Raw genomic sequence first — 17564 nt, 5'->3', positions numbered from 1 at the left:
AAACACACTATAAATTCCATCCCAAGCAATTTACTGAATTCATGATGTTTCTGTCACATTTTATATATAAAATACTACACCGCTGATTTTAAAAATTAAATCCTTTTATTTATTCCAGAGTAATAGATGCATATACATTCAAGTATAAAACCGTGAAGCCATGAAACTACCAGCGTCATGATGACTAGATTTGGCTTTAAGATGTTTCAATGAAAGTAATGTGGTGATAATGTGAACAATTGAGATAATCACCGCACATGCAAAGATGACAGCTTAATGAATAGGTGGTTGGCGTGGAGGTGGCAGTTCCAGCAGTAGAGAAACATAAAAGATCAAGTGTGTCTGGTGAAGAATCAAAAGGAGGCAGCATGGCGCATGGCGCCGCGGAGCTCCTGAGGGCGGCCAGTGTTGCTTGTGCTGCCTGGCCGGCTTCCAAGTCGCTGGGACCACCGCCACCACCACCGCTGTCGTGTGGGTGCCGGGGGCACCCGCATCTGGAGCTCCTGGGCTGGAGGGACCCAGGAGTGAGCACGGAGGGGGAAAGGAGAAGCCCTGACCCTGCTGCCCCGCCATTGCGCTGCCGCCGCCAAGGGAAAGGAGGAGAGGTAGGAGGGCAGACGGAGGCCGCGAGGAAACATGCGGCTAAACCCAGGCCCAGCCTGAGCCCACCTCCCCGGCGGCTAGCGCACTGCATTTTGAGCCACTAATGTGAACATACCCAAAGTGTGAATGTGTGAGCTGAGCTCCCAGAGAGAAGATAGTGCTCCTGCTCTGCTGCAGTGCTTTGCAAAGTCAGTGTGTTGCCCACACCTGGCCTCACGGTTTGTCCTGCTCCAGACAAACCACGTTCTATCCAAGGTTTTTCTTGGGTTTATATCTCTGACAAACCATGAGCCCGGGTTTGTGTGATGTGCTTAACTCACAGCAGGAGAACAGGAGAGCCGGGGAATGAACTAAGCAGCCACAATCCCCTTGCATTTGTACTCAGCTCATAGTATTGCGAAAAAGTATGGGCAATTTCATGGCCAAAGACATTCCTAAGCATGGCAAACAAATCATTCTGAGATCATGTGGTGAAAATGCAGTGCACTCCTTTGTTGATACATCTTAACTGGAGAATCCAGACCGTTAGTTTTTTGGAATACAGCCTTCTATCTGGACTTCAGCTGGCCAGCCATTATATCGATTCTTTTTCGCATCAGAGTGGTTGATCTGTTTAAAAGAGACATATAAATAGCAATTCAGTTTATGGCTTCAAAATAATTTAATTGTGAAAATCTATCTATTATTGCCATAACAAGAGAAAATAGTGTGGCTTCCAATCAGCCACAAGTGGGGGGGGGCACTTTGGAATGGGGAAGAGCTGCAGCTCATGTCCCTTGCATGCAGAAGGTCCCAGATTCAATTCCTGGCATCTCCAGGTAAGGCTGGGAATAACTCTTGTCTGGAACCATAAACAGCAACTACCAGTCAGTGTGGACAATACTGAGCTAGATGGACCAATGATCTGAGTCAGCATAGGACAGCTTCCTATGTTCCAAAGTACACAATGGAAGCAACCCACCCCTTTTATCACTAAGCTTATGGAGAAAAGAAAACGCTAAAGCTGATTTATCTAGGTCAGTTCATGTGAACGACATAGTTTTTGGCTCCAACAAAAGGGCTTGGGAGTGTGCTGCTAAGTGGGATAGCTTTGGCAAAGGTATTTGCCAAACTGGGGACCCACAATTGAGATCATGTTTGACAACAACCACTTTCCACTTCTGACCGAGAATATTCAGGCAAAAAACTAGGTATTATATGTTTGGGTATCGTCAGAAAGGACAGCCCCATGTCCAGTTCATAGCATTCCTCTATAATGTCTACTACAATGTATCTGTATTTTGACATTACAGTTGTACCTTGGAAGTCGAACGGAGTCCGTTCCGGAAGTCCGTTCAACTTCCGAAATGTTCGGAAACCAAGGCAAAGTTTCCGATTGGTTTCCGATTGCACAGACGTGCCGGAAACAATAGCGGAAGCCATGCTGGACATTCGGCTTCCAAAAAAAAGACCAGAACACTCACTTCCGGTTTTTGATCAGGAGCCGGAACGTTCGACTCCCAAGGTGTTCAGGAGCCAAGGTACGACTGTACGTTCAAAAAATGGAGAGAGACCAGGAAGGAAAGAAAAGTCAATTGGCAGGCTGGATCCTCCTAGCTACCTTATATTATCCTGGGGCAAATATCTAAACAGGAGCACTCCTGCTAAGGGGTATGCCATATATTGTGGCATCTTTGATATAAGCGTCTGTTTGACAGGAGCCAGGACTGAAAACACTTCCAGCTTCCTCTCCCTTTAAAATTGAGGAGCCTCTGGAGTAGAGCAGAGAGGAGCTGACACGAGAGTAAACTCTTTTGATCATGTGATACATTTGGGGGGTGTATAGGCCATGATACCTAGCCAGAGTTTTTTAAGGACATGCAGGATGGAGATAGTGAAGCAACCGAAACGAATTTAGAAAGTGAATTGATAAACTTTCTCAGGGTGTTTTTGTTTTTTAAAAAAACTAAAGCAAATATTGACTGTAATTGCCTATTAATTCAAAGGACCACCTCCTAATAAGGGAATATGGAGCTTAATCTTGGACTTTAAGAGTTAATGTTTTGGTAGGTTTCTTTCTTTCTTTCTTTTTTTGCAACATCTTAATTCTATTTTGTTTCTGCAGCTAGACATACTAAGTAGCAGAAAGAAATCAGACAATTAAGTGGTATATGGTAAAGATGCGAAACTAATAAGGCCCTGTTCTGATTTTAAAGCAAACTGTTACAAAAGTGGATGATAATATATTGTATGAAAGAGGCTGGATGTCCATTTAGCTGAATTAATTTAACTCCAATTTAATGAGAATAGGCTTCAGCAATAGCACAAATGGTTCTTTGCTCCAATGACCTGGCTCACTCTCATCAGCACCACAGGGTCAGGATGCCACAGAGTAGGGAGGAACATGCACAAATATATTCACAGAACAGTTTCTCATTTTTACAACAAAAGTACTTGATTTAAAAAGAACAAAAAAAAAAAAAAAAAGGGAAGTGCTTTCAATTTAAGATATACAGTGGAACTTCTACCCATGACCACAATCTGTTCTGGAGGCCCGTCCTTATGGCGAAACGGGTTGCTGGTAGAAGTGCCCTTGTGCGCAGGCGCATTTGGCGGCAGCCGCTTCTGCGCATACGCAAATCACGGCAAACCCGGCATTTACTTCCGGATTTGCTGCGGTCGTGACTTGGAACGGGCCTAAGTAGAGCGGGACGTAAGTAGAGGTTCTACTGTAAAGGACAAGAAAGTATGAAGACATGGTATATCCAAGTATCAGGTTATCTAATATTGAAGCAATGCAGTCTTATTCGAAGTATTTAAAGTGTCCAAAATAATATAACGATCGAGAGTAATATCTTGAACTATATTTACATGAATACACAGTGAAGTGGGTTTTCTGGGGAAAAAACCTGAATTGGTAATTTTCAGTTTGCCCTGGAAAAGTTTCTGATGCACTAGAGAGTAATCCAATTTTGCATTCTTATTTTATTTATATTTGATAAATAAAGCAAAAAGCTTTGTTACTGCCAAGCTTGCCTAATTATTATTTGCACTCATTCTTAGTAAAGAACTTACGAGGCAGAAAGATTTCCACAGGAAAATAAAGCACTGGAAGTATTTTCAACCCACATTACTGCAAAATCAAGAACAAATAAACTAAAAGATTAGTGATAAATAAATCATTCCGTCGCCTTCCTTCACTTAATCTCATAATATTAGTTAAGTTACTGTGTGCAGAGGAGGGTGACCCTATGATAAAGTGTCTAGAAACCAAGACTTCTGAGGAACGGTTGAGGGAGTTGGGCCTGTTTAGCCTGATAAAAAGAAGAGACTGAGAGGGGATATGGTAAGCTATTTTCAAATACCTTAAGGGCTGTCACATGGAAGATGAAGCAAGGTTGTTTTCTCCTGCTCCAGAGAGGACGACTCGGACCAATGTATTCAAGTTACAAGAAAGGAGATACCAGCTAAACACCAGGAAGAACTTTCTGACAGTAAAAGCTGTTTGACAGGAGAACAGAATCCCTCAAAAGCTGGTGGACTCTCCTTCATTGGAGATTTTTAAGCAGAGGTTGGAGGGGCCATCTTTCAGGGATGCTTTGGTTGAGATTACCGCATTGGAGGGGGTTGTACTAGATCAACTTTATAATTCTATGGTTCCATTACTGTAAGTTAGCCAATGTGGACAGCTTTTATTTCATTTGTTTGGATGTCCAGCGTAGAACGTAGCTAGACTATATGAAACACATCAGTATTTAAAGTTCTGCAGTTCTAGCAAGCGTTATCTACATCCATATACATTTTTGAGTCTCTTAATTTAAACAAGTCTTACCATTTCCCTTTGTGTGTCGGCTGGCAGTTCAAAACCTTTTGCTGCTATAAAGGCCCAGCTTGACCTGAATTTCAAATTCCTTATTTCTTTACTTCCTAGATCTGCTATTGCCTTTTTCGCATCCTCCATTAACCTATGTGAGAGAGAAAGAATTTTGTACCTTTGACAACTCATGTTTGCTAAATGCTAAAGTCTGAATAGGATAGGATAGATTTCTTCCAATATTCTTATTCAGATTTCATTTCTTCCTAAAATGCTTTCCTTTAGCACATAGAAATAAAGAGCATTAATAGCACAATCCTAAGCATGTCTACTCAGAAAAAGATCCCACTGAATCCAATGGATTCATTTCCAAGTATATATGCATCACCTTATCACTTGCTTGCAACACTATCAGTCTTATTTATTCTGTTAAAGCCACTCTTAAAATACATAATAACATGAACAAGTTGTTGGCAATCCCTTAGGAACAAAGGATCCAAAAAAGCCAACATCAGTTATCAAGTTTCTGCATCAGAGAACTATTGTGTTCCTGCTTTAAAATTATGCAAACGGACAAAACTAATGATTGCACAAATATATCCAGTGCTTTTTTTTTCTGGGGGGAAAGGAGGGGGTACTCAACACGAAGTAAGTTTGTTTGTTTATTTAGGGCCCAATTGCACTGCCACACTCACACACACCAGGCAGTGGCTAAATGTAAGATGTGATTAATAAACTCAAGCAGACTGGATTACAATCTGGATTACAAATGGCCACAACTTTAGTGGTTAGAGATATAGGTGGATTTTTGGCTCAGGCATTGAGTGTATATCATTCCAGCCCCAACCCCCGGACAAAAAAATTAATTATTTAATTCAAAAAATGATAAAGGAACTCAGTTCCCCTATGTTCCTGCTCCACCCCCCCCCCCAATATATATATATATTTGAATATTTAATTCATTCACATCAGTCATGATGCTACCAGGTGATGCTCTAGAAGTCTAAGTAAAGTTTACAAGTTAATTACAGTCATACTTCGGCTCCCAAACGCTGTGGGAGTCAAACGTTCCGGCTCCCAAACGATCGAAAATCGGAAGTGATTGTTCTGGTTTTCTAATGTTCTTTTGGAAGCCAAATGTCTGACGGGGCTTCCATAGTTCCCAATTGGCTGCAGGAGCTTCCTGTAGACAATCAGAAGCCACACTTTGGAAGTCGAACGTTTCAGAAGTTGAACGGACTTCCAAAACGGATTCTGTTTGATTTCTGAGGTAAGACTGTATCCGGATCATACAGAAATCTTAGAGTTCTTACATTACAATGCCCCAAGATACCCTCTGTCTCAGTGTATTTTATAACCTGTTGTTTGTTGTGGTGCTATATAATTAAAAATAAAAGAAAAATAAATATTAAAAAATAAATTTAGAATTTTAAACCACTGTTTGAGGAAATGAGTTTTGAAGCCAATATTTAACACATTCCTCAAAATATGACATGAACACCAGACTGTGGCCTCCAAGGGGTCCATGTATGTATACTGTATAGGAAAATTCAAGTGTATTTGGTAAGATGGGAGGTAAAATTTATCATATCACCACATATTTTGCTATCTTATTTCTCAAAGTCTGAAAAGTGAAAGCACTAGCTATGTTAAAAACAGGGCGATAAATCTGTTTGCTTACCTTGAGCTTCCATCATCATAGGTCACCATCAGGAGCAGAGATTTCTGGGGTGCTTTTTGGACAAAATCAGCCAGTGGTCTGGAGAATGCTGTTAATGGCAGTGGGGAGAGAAACCTACATAAATGTGCTATTTCCCCCTCAAACATTGTATTCTTGCTCTTTTTGGACAAGGCGGGACCCAAGAAAACTTTGAGTAAAGTTTCACTCATGGCTAGAACAGGGTGGTCTCAGATCCAACAAACTTCTCCCTTCCCCTGACATCCCTTTCCCCCAAAACTCTGCCTTCCAACTCAATGTCTCTCTTCCACTGAAGGAAAAGGAGCAATATAGAGAAAGTGCTTGGGATGGGAGCCTCAGTAAAGGCTGAGTCGTATGTCCATGATCCAAACAATCTGCTGTAGACATGCTCTACTCTCTGATATTGCATAAGTGTCATAACTGCATGAGGGTTTTTGGCAGACACTTTTATAACAATATTGAACATAGACATGCCTCTTACCTCCTTGCCACATGTCAAAAGATTTTGCATCAACAAGCTTCCCAGTGTTATCTGTAAGAAAGAGAATGCATTACAAAAAATGAAAGAAAACAAGACAGAAAAAAATGTTTCCAACATCTCCCAAACAAAAATATTTAGTTTAGAATGAAGAGGGCAATAAGCACACATCATGCACCATGTATGCTGGTCTGTGCATCTATGTGTAGGCAGGGTGGGCACCTCTGGCCTTTAGTCAATCCAGGCTCACCAGTGGGTCCAATTTGGCCCATGAGGCCTTTCTCCCCAAACCAATCAGATGGTGCCACTGATGATGTTCAGCTGATGTGTGAGACCTTTTTGGAAAGTCCACCCTGCGTTGATCCCTCCAACCTCCCCAAAGGATAAGCATGGGGAAGGCTTTACAAAACAAATCGGTCTGTTTGCTTTTATTGGTGTTTTGTTCTCTTCACTGCTGCAAGACAGCACTGTCCCTGATGCTGGAGCTTATGTCTACTTTAGACACCAGCTCTGACAAAAACTGCTCTGTCACCCAGCAGTGAGGAAACAGGCACTTGTGTTGTGGCTCAGCTCCATTCTCCAGTGCACAGGTGTGATATAGCGGGGACTGACTTAAAGCACACACCCTTTGCAGCAGTCGTCTGTCCCCGTCCCTCCCGCTTAATGTTTTTATTGAAAGATTTCCACAGATAAGAAAGGTACACACAGCGTCTTTGTTTTCAGTTCATAGAGTCTTTTCTACAGGTCAGTTACATTTTGTGTGAGACACTGCTATCTTACACATTGTGATCTTGGGAGAGAGAGAGAGAGAGATTGTTCCAGCTGTGATATTTAAAAGGGTGGAAGAAAGTGCTGCAAAGAGTGCTCAGTCCCTGCTCTCCCATGCTGAAACAGGATCATGGAGAATACAAGCGATTTTGACAGGTGTGTGTGTGTGTGGGGGGGGACAATCCACCTGACAATCATGTGACATCTAAGTGACATGAGACTGACAAATGGATTGTCCCACCCACCTGCTAAAGTTGGTCGGTGGGGTGAGGCCAGATAAAGATCCCAGAGCCAAAAATAAATAAATCCCTGCTCCTGGTATAGGTAAAGGACCCCCGACCATTAGGTCCAGTCGTGACTGACTCTGGGGTTGCGGCGCTCATCTCACTTTATTGGTCGAGGGAGCCGGCGTACAGCTTCTGGGTCATGTGGCCAGCATGACTAAGCTGCTTCTGGCGAACCAGAGCAGCGCACGGAAATGCCATTTACCTTCCCGCCGGAGCGGTACCTATTTATCTCCTTGCACTTTGACGTGCTTTCGAACTGCTAGGTTGGCAGGAGCAGGGACCGAGCAACAGGAGCTCACCCCGTCGCAGGGATTCGAACCGCCAACCTTCTGATCGGCAAGTTCTAGGTTCTGTGGTTTAACCCACAGCGCCACCTGCGTCCCACTCCTGGTATAGACCACTGCAAAAGTTGGCAGGGAAGATACCAAAAATAAACAAATTTCAGTTACACTGCTAAGTTTCTATCTAAGGAATCACCTAATCTATAATGATATAAATCCTAAGATCCAAACAAAAAGTTAAAGTCCAGTTGATAAAGCATGAGACTCTTTATCTCAGGGTAGTGGGTTCGAGGCCGATGTTGGAGGAAAGATTCCTGCATCGCAGGGGGTTGGACACGAGATGATCCCCGTGGTCCACTCCAACTCTACAATTCTATGATTCTGTGAATCCATGGCTCCTTACAAAACTCACTGAATTACAAGTTGTGTTGTGTGCAAAAGGAAGAGCACTCAGGAAAATCTATGATAAGCACTATAAATGAGACAAAGCAGGTGAGGTATTACTGTTGTAAATTATACATTTTATAATGGCCACTAAAGCCTTTAAAGAGCACTTTTAATGAGTGCTCAAACACTTTCAAGACAGTAGCTCAGGAATCCTTATGGCAATCATGGCAGACAGGCCAAGGCAAGGCCACCAGAGTGAGTTAATGGCAGAGACGAGATTCCCAGTGTTGCTTTCTTGGTTCAGTCTCATAGCCACTTTGACATAGCATTTTTTTTTATTAAAAAAAGCACATACAGGATTGTGTCTTTTTACTCACAGTCCACAATGGCAACATTTATTCCTCTTCCAACATTTTTACTTTCTTTGCTCATAAGTCTGAAATGGAAACACAAAGTGTTTATCTGGGAAATATGGCAGACAGGAGGTGCTTTCCTGTGGTATTTAATAATGAGATAACAGTAGAGGGTGATGTTAAACTCTGTCCCCACTCTGTCAGGACTTTGAAGTACAGTGTGGGGCTTTTCGAAAGCCCTTTTGCAAACAGCCCCGCACTGCTCTTTAAATCAGCCCACTCACTGTCCTTTGTTTGCAATAAGGCTTTCTAACAGTTCCATGCTGCTCTTTGAAACTTCTGTTGAAACACTGCTAAAATGGATACCCTACCCCCCCTCATTTTAACAGTGGTTTCAATGGAAACTGCTTTCCCCTGCTGAAACAAGGTATACAGTACTTGCAATACCCATGATGGAAATTGGGTGTGCAAAGGAATCATTAAAAAGCTCACTTTAAGCTCCCAGTGGTTTCCTTGAAATTACTGCCCTCACCTTCTGCCACGTTTCACATCAGGTGTAGGGTGGGTAGTCTATTTAGAAGCAAGTCTCACCTTTTTCAATAGAACTTACTCCTACCTTAAGCATGTTTAGGATTGTAGCATCAATGCACTAATGGAAAACAACAACCCACTTTTGTCCATGACTGTCTATATATTAATTCCCCAAAGGCCCAAGTCAAGGTGGTTGGGGAGTTTGGTACAGTTCCCCCAAAAGGGCCCTCTTTCCCCCCAAAAGGAATGCATGAAATTTAAGGGAGGAATGTCTTGAATTAAAAATATACTGTGTCTATACTTGTACAGTGAAACACCTACAGATGGAGAGGAAAGGCATGCAGCAGTTGGAGTGATTGTCTATGGCCCCTCCCTAGTTTTAATAGTGTTAAAACTTCCTACCTTCTCATACCCCTACAACTACCACTGGAGGTCCAATGGACTCTGTTATAAATAAATGGCAAAGCTGGCCTTAAGTGTTGTTCAGTACTCACAGCTGATCTTCAAAACAGATCTTGGCGATGGACTTCTGACCACCACCACTGAGTATGCGATAAGCATAGCTCCCAGGCGAACATGGAGACCAGTGGTCACATTTCAGTCTTTTCGGGAGTGGTGCTGAAAAGTACATTAGATAGGAAGGCCTTTGAACACTGGGCAACCATCATTCATAGTTGAAGCCCAACATACAACTAAGCATACTAATGTCCACTAAAATTATCGGTAATTGGTCTGACCATTTACAGATAGGTAGCCGTGTTGGTCTGTCATAGTCAAAACAAAAAAAATTCCTTCCAGTAGCACCTTAAAGACCAACTAAGTTAGTTCTTGGTATGAGCTTTCGTGTGCATGCACACTTCTTCAGATACACGCGTGTGTATCTGAAGAAGTGTGCATGCACACGAAAGCTCATACCAAGAACTCACTTAGTTGGTCTTTAAGGTGCTACTGGAAGGAATTTTTTTTGTTTGGTCTGACCATGTTTAACTCCACTTTGGATTGCAGCCAACATTTATTTTGTCATGTTGTAAATTATAACTGTTAAGTATAGCAGGTTTTTCTTCTTCATGTGACAAGTCATCTTAACCAGTGCTGATGTCAAACAATATAGTTTCCTCAAACCTATGGCTGCTGCCAACCCAGATATTTTATCTGATCACCCTCAATGTTTTGCAGTCAGTGAACTGGAACATGGGTGAGGAAAGACTGAGGTAAATGTTAAGGTCGGGTGCTTCCTTTAATAATCAAGGAGATGTAGAGAGCAGATGTGGTGCAGCAATGATTGCATATTTCAGGTAGAGGCAAAGAACTATTCTTACAGTCTGAAGGGGTGGGATTTACTCTACTAAATAATCAGACCATTTTTACTTGGGTAGCACATGAAACAGAAGTCATCATTTTTTTTTTTTTACAAAACTTCTACTTAAATAACCATGTGCCTTAGAATATTAAAATACATCCAGGAGAATGTGATCACATACCTTTAAGTTTTGGTTTCTCAGCAATGTTCTGAAGGTCATCAAAAGCTGATGCTAAGGAGTCTTCAGGTATAATAGATGCCAATAGCGATCCAAAGTACCAGGCACAGACAGTTGCAAAGATAAACCCTCCTAACTTCATAAAATCTGAAAAAATTAACAAACATTTTCATGACAGTCGAGACAATCTATATACATTCAGAAGGAAAAGTGGCAACTGCCAAGCTCACTGAGCCACAAAATATTGTTGCACGCCACCCCAATCGCCAGGCAGTGCGAGATTCCATGAGTTCCATGCAGTTCACCAGAGTTTGTGCTTCCTTTGGAAATGAGGCACAGCGGAGGCTGTGACATATGGTTTATTCACACAAATATAAAACCTGAGTTCACATCATTAACGCCCCCAAAAGGTACTGTTTCTCCCATAGCCCCAGCTATGTTGATGATGGTTGCTGCAAGTGATTCCGAAACAGAGAAGATGCAAGTGTCTGAAACATGTCTAGCAAAACTGTCACATTGGGATAATCCTCTGGCCTTCCTGTTCCTTTATAGCAAACCTTCTGCTACCCAAAACAGTTCTTCTGTTTACATTTCTTAGTGCAGAAAGTATTGATCTGATGTGTAGAGAACTTTCCTATTCCACTTAATTCAAGAGGGTTCTGGAAGCTTCTCTGCGTGAAAGAAGCAAGCAGAAGGTTCATGATGTTTGTGTTATTCCTTCAGAGAAGCTGAGTACAGTTGGCTTAAACTGGTTCTCTTATCTCTTTCTGTCAAGGTCATGCTGACTATAAAAGTAAGGCCAGAAGGAGCCTGGGTTTCTCTTTCTATCTCTTTTCCTTCTGGTGTGGTGTTCTGTACATAATATGCTTAGTGTTAAGGTTTAGACTTATTATAAGTTATTGCAAGTTTAAGTTAGTTCTGCTGCAACTGGATTTCTTATGGACAGTGCCAATCCTGAATGTACAGTGGTGCCCTGCAAGACGAATGCCTCGCAAGACGAAAAACTCGCTAGACGAAAGGGTTTTCCGTTTTTTGAGTCGTTCCGCAAGACGAATTTCCCTATGGGCTTGCTTCGCAAGACGAAACGTCTTGCGAGTTCTTGCGAGTTTGTTTCCTTTTTCTTAAAGCCACTAAGCCTTTAATAGCCGCTAAGCCGCTAATAGCCGTGCTTCGTAAGACGAAAAAACCGCAAGACGAAGAGACTCGCGGAACGGATTAATTTCGTCTTGCGAGGCACCACTGTATTGGATTTGTGACCATTATGCTCATTTGCCTTCGGTAGCAGTAAAGCTCTGCTGGATGAAATACAATTGCCTCTACTCTAATCCCATAAACCCATAAACAGTCATGATTTTACCCTGAAATGTAAGAGACAAAACTTTTCACCCAGTGAACCAGGAAGTCCTATATACTGCATAGAATAAAAAACCTGAAGTGTTAGAAGGGACCTGAAGGATCATCTAGTCCAACACCCTGCAATGCCAAAATATGCACCTATATGGGGATCAAACCCATGGCATTGGTATTATCAGCACTGTGCTCTTACCAGCTGAGCTAAAATACCGTGTGGTGTCCACCTAAAGGCAGTTATGTTGGTTGAACAATGTCTGTTTGGAATTTGTTGTTGTTTAGTTGCTTAGTTGTGTCCGACTCTTCGTGACCCCATGGACCAGAGCACGCCAGGCGCTCCTGTCTTCCACTGCCTCCCACAGTTTGGTCAAACTCATGCTGGTAGCTTCGAGAACACTATCCAACCATCTCGTCCTCTGTCGTCCCCTTCTCCTTGTGCCCTCCATCTTTCCCAACATCAGGGTCTTTTCCAGGGAGTCTTCTCTTCTCATGAGGTGGCCAAAGTATCGGAGCCTCAGCTTCAGGATCTGTCCTTCCAGTGAGCACTCAGGGCTGATTTCCTTCAGAATGGATAGGTTTCATCTTCTTGCAGTCCATGGAACTCTCAAGAGTCTCCTCCAGCAACGTAATTCAAAAGCATAAATTCTTCGGGGATCAGCCTTCTTTATGGTCCAGCTGTTTGGAATACTTGCTCTTTTTTCTTCTTCATTACCTTGATTTCCTAGGATAGGGATGGGAACCTCAGATGCCAATCTAGGCCTCTTTTGTCTGGCCCTCCTCCCCAGGTCACACACCCTTTCCACAGTCATGCTTTGCACTCTGCTCAAGTGTACTTGCCTTTCTCAAATGGGTCTTTGAATTCTAATCATGTGCCTAGCTTGCCTAAATAGAGGATAGAGGGCATTGTGGGGGTATATGTAGAAACCAGCCTATTATACAAAGGTAAAATGTACCATATATTCACTGCCCTGACCAGTTTTGCTCTGGCCCTACCCACCACTGGCATGTGGATTCCTCCTGGAAGAGGGCCCAGAAAGTAATGTGGCCCTCGGGCTAAAAAAGGTCCTCCACCCTTGCTATAGGACATAGTACATAGTCATTATGAATTTAGGCATTATGAATTTATATAGATATCAAACTCCAGCCACAAATCATTATGGAAATATTTATTGCATATCTACAGCCTTCAAGCATTCCACACATTTTCTTAAATTGATTGTACAACATGCTACTCACGAAGTTACACAAGGAGTTTAAGCCTTGCCAGCAAATATATTTGCCAGCATAACTTTTCTTCATATTCTCTTCTTTGGAGCACACACGCTATCACTATCACTGTCAGCTTAACACTCCAGCTTCTACAGAGTAAATGTTAGCTCTCCACAAACCTAATTACAGTGGTACCTCCGGTTAAGAACTTAATTCGTTCTGGAGGTCCGTTCTTAACCTGAAACTGTTCTTAACCTGAGGTACCACTTTAGCTAATGGGGCCTGTCGCTGCCTCTGTGCCGCCGGAGCACGATTTCTGTTCTCATCCTGAAGCAAAGTTCTTAACCCGAGGTACTATTTCTGGGTTAGTGGAGTCTGTAACCTGAAGAGTCTGTAACCCGAGGTACCACTGTACATGCTAGGCATTTACTCATTATGGAGGGTTACAAAGAGCTCACTCATCACTTTCTTCTGCCTTGTAATGTACACAACTATGAGACCCTCAAGGCACTACCAAAAAGCTAGCCAGCCAGATTCTGCCCCCCCTTTGCAGCAATATGCCTTTGCAATGTAACTTACAAATATAAACAAGTCAATCCAAGAGTAATGTAAACGTATACATTTTCAGAAGTGCAAGTTATCAAAATTTGAAACTGTAGAAGTTCTTCAAGTCACTTACATTAAATAAAACCTTCTTGGCAGTCAATACGGTTTTGGGTTTTAAAAAAGTAGCCCATAACTTTCTCACTGCTAGAGCACATAAAGCTACCTTATGGTGGCCAACTTTTCTACAATGGCCAGCAACCATCTAGTTCTGAAAACATATCATTGCCCTTCTAGGGCGTTCTGAAATGAAGAGAGGAATCTATCCCTAGATGAATTATAGAAATGCCAATGCAGGATATAGCGCACAATATCGTTCATCCATCCTGATTCATATATACAAAGACAGTGATTTGTTTGCTACATAGGGCATAATCAAACATCCACCAACCACTAGTGGGGCTTTATGGAGCAGTATGGCCACATCCACAGAACGGATGCTCCCAGAAACAGCAGTGGGAGAGGGTGGGCAGGACGATCTGGCTCAATGTCAACACACAACAGCTTAGACTGGCTCATGATCCAGCAGATTTCAGGCCAGCTCAGCCTCTGAAAACAACAACCCAGAACTCTTCAGATAGGGTTCTTGATCAGGTGTCTTAAACCTTTTCAGACCCAATACCCCTTTAGAAACCCAAATATACCATTTCTTAAGATACGAAAGAACTAGAGTCAAGGCCTGCTCCTGCCCTCATAAGGGATTATGAATAAAGTGAATTCCTTTAATATCCCCACAAAAGCTCCTGGGCCTATTTGTCTGCGATATTGCAAGCTTAATAGCTCCCAGAGAAGCTCCTGTGCCTTCAAATTCTATCCACTTTGAAGGCAGGGGAACACAAAGCTTAGTTATACACTAGCACCTCTGGTTATGTACTTAATTCGTTCCGGAGGTCCGGACTTAACTTGAAACTGTTCTTAACCTGAAGCACCACTTTAGCTAATGGGGCCTCCTGCTGCTGCTGCCGCGCTGCCGCCACTGCGCAATTTCTGTTCTCATCCTGAAGCAAAGTTCTTAACCCGAGGTACTATTTCTGGGTTAGCGGAGTCTGTAACCTGAAGCGTATGTAATCTGAAGTGTATGTAACCCAAGGTACCACTGTATATAGAAAGGTTCAGGAGACAGACTGAAGCAGAGAGCACTCAATTACTCAGCAACAACAACGACAAAATTATTATTTAAAAGTGCTCAGAAACAATATTGCAGCTTGGGCACACCCCATGAAGGAAATAATAAATATTATTGCTTACAGGACGTTTTGTTCTGTAGTGCGTGGATAGCTGAAGGATTTAGGAGAGCTGACAACTCCCAAGTTGCACACAAAATGTTGTCAAGAATAATTCAGGAAATAGAGCAATATAATGCACCCATACAATCTTTGTTCTGCAACATTGAAGGGAATTGCTACAGAATCATTAGCTAGACATTTGGCTCACAAATTGCAACACAGGCCGCCCCTCCAAGTTGATGGGCATTGCCATTCAAATAGTGTCTGCCACATCTTGTGATTGATTATCTGGGGTGAGGCTTAACTGGGCCCCACAATATCTTATTCAAGTTGGCACCCCTGATGCACAATGTCCCTTAAGTTAAAACAGAGGTTCTCAACCTTTTAGCACATTAATTTTTTTTTTTAATAATTTTTTATTAAAAGTTTCAAAAGTTTTTTATCACAACAAAAACAAAACAAAACTATACAATAAACAAAACAAACATAAAAACACGTATAATTTCAACCCTTAATTTCTTATATCTTACTTTCTCGACTTCCTCATACCTCCCCTTTCTGTATTCCAATTTCTAATTAATTGTTCAGCAAATCCTTCCCTTAATTTTGACTTAATTTTAATCTTACTTTTTCTCTTTAACTTATCCATTACCGCTAATAACCACATGTTTTCAAATCCAGCGTCATTTTAACAATCATTGATTTTGCAATATTTCTTTAAATAGTCCTTAAATTTTTTTCAATCTTCTTCCGCTGTTTCTCTTCCCTGGTTTCGGATTCTGCTCGTCATCTCTGCCAGGCCCATATAGTCTATCACCTTCATCTGCCATTCTTCCAGGGTGGGTAAATCTTGTGTCTTCCAATACTTTGCGATGAGTATTCTTGCTGCTGTTGTAGCATACATGAAAAATGTTCTGTCCTTCTTTAACACCCCTTGGCCAACAATACCCAAGAGAAAGGCCTCTGGTTTCTTCAGGAAGGTATATTTAAATACCTTTTTCAATTCATTATAGATCATTTCCCAGAACGCCTTAATCTTTGGGCACGTCCACCAAAGGTGAAAGAATGTACCTTCATTTTCTTTGCATTTCCAACATTTGTTATCAGGCAGGTGATAATTTTTTGCAAGCTTGACTGGGGTCATGTACCACCTATAAATCATTTTCATAATATTTTCTCTTAGGGCATTACATGCCGTAAATTTCATCCCGGTGGTCCACAACTTTTCCCAGTCAGCAAACATAATGTTATGACCAATATCCTGAGCCCACTTAATCATTGCTGATTTAACTGTTTCATCTTGTGTATTCCATTTCAACAGCAAGTTATACATTTTTGACAGATTTTTAGTACTGGATTCTAACAGTTCAGTCTCCAACCTTTTAGCACATTAAGCCTCTGCTTGAATAAACCTCTATTTTAACCTAAGGGATATCATGCAAATTCAAATAGAGCCCATGAGGAGTAGGTGGGGCCTCCCACATTATAGCTGTCAGGTTCCTGGCACCCAGTTGCAGACTGGGGGGGGGGGGGGAATCCTTCTGTGTTATGGAGGTTAATTTCTAAACGTGACGGGGACAGAGCTTCTTCCCCCTCATATCCCGCCTTGCCCAGTCCCTGATGAGCCGCGACCGCTCAACAGCGAGGAGAAAGCACTCTGTGCGTGCTCAGAGGCGCGCTTTTTAAACACCCTAGCGCTGCAAATAAGTTTGGGCTCCCGGGAGCAGATGGGTCGAGTCTCGACATCAGGAAAGCGCCGCAGCAACCGCGGAAGTTTGCGCAGCCTCTGACAAGGAAACAGGTCGATTAGAAATAACGAAAAGGCCAGAAAAGGTCGGGGGGGGTGGAGGTGGGGGGCTACTCACTGTTGCAGGCCGCCCGCACCATCATCTCCCCGTCTTGCTGGGACTCTTGCTGTCCCAGGTGGCGGACGAGGAAATCCACGGCGCTCCTCGCCCTCTTGCCCTCAGCGCCGGGCGCTTCCCGGTTCACGCCCCAGCCAGCCAGCCCGCTCGCAGCCGCCGCCGCCCTCCTCCGCCAGGGGGCAAAGCCGGGAGGCTTCTCTCGCGGGGAAGGAGCCGTCGGAAGCCGGTGCCACCAGCCGACTGCGGGCTCCTCAAGCGGCTGACGGTTGCGCCGCCGCCGCCTCTACCCTCGCCTGCAAAACGGGCTTTTGGAATAAACTTCGCGAGCGCGTCACGGGCAAAGGAGTTCCGCTGTGCTCGGCGGGCTCCCATTGCCGCGCAGGAGAGTCCAGCCCAGGCTCGTCTACTCGGGCGAGTTGGGTTGGAATTTGCTCCCTCCGCCGCGAAGGGTGTTTTGAGGAGCTTGACGCAGAAGGCTTCGCCCAGCGGCTTGCAAAATGCAGAGAGCATAGGCGGGCCAAAATATTTAAAGGGGTGGGGGTGGGGGACTGGATGTACATTTCCAAAATATAAGATAAAAAACAAATAAAATAAAACCTACATACAGCAACAGTGTTTTGTGTTGTGTAGGGACGCGGGGGGCGCTGTGGGTT

The 17564-nt window shown here is 43.0% G+C and overlaps 1 protein-coding gene across 1 annotated transcript; it reads right to left on the bottom strand.

Annotated features, from left to right (window-relative positions):
* Positions 1-83: 83 nt before the first annotated feature.
* Positions 84-17197, bottom strand: FAM3B (FAM3 metabolism regulating signaling molecule B). Its single transcript, XM_028727234.2, has 8 exons — positions 16912-17197; positions 10662-10805; positions 9675-9798; positions 8674-8732; positions 6577-6627; positions 6078-6165; positions 4415-4547; positions 84-1212 (listed from the first exon to the last, which is right to left on the bottom strand). Exons 1-8 carry the CDS (start codon positions 16934-16936, stop codon positions 1129-1131), a joined length of 708 nt encoding a protein of 235 aa, XP_028583067.1. The 5' UTR covers positions 16937-17197; the 3' UTR covers positions 84-1128.
* Positions 17198-17564: the final 367 nt, after the last annotated feature.

The sequence above is a fragment of the Podarcis muralis genome, chromosome 4 (assembly GCF_964188315.1).
Source record: "Podarcis muralis chromosome 4, rPodMur119.hap1.1, whole genome shotgun sequence".
Lineage (NCBI taxonomy): Eukaryota > Metazoa > Chordata > Lepidosauria > Squamata > Lacertidae > Podarcis > Podarcis muralis.
Note: the sequence above shows the minus strand (reverse complement) of the source record. Positions and strands in the feature narration are given on the sequence as shown.

Bases quoted from the DNA above. Each gene is read 5' to 3' on its own strand.
- FAM3B (XM_028727234.2), bottom strand. From the start codon at position 16,936: ATGATGGTGCGGGCGGCCTGCAACA. The intron at 10,806-16,911 runs GTGAGTAGCCCC...TAATTTTTTCAG, and splicing joins GGTGCGGGCGGCCTGCAACA to ATTTTATGAAGTTAGGAGGG. The intron at 9,799-10,661 runs GTATGTGATCAC...TGTACTTTTCAG, and splicing joins TGAGAAACCAAAACTTAAAG to CACCACTCCCGAAAAGACTG.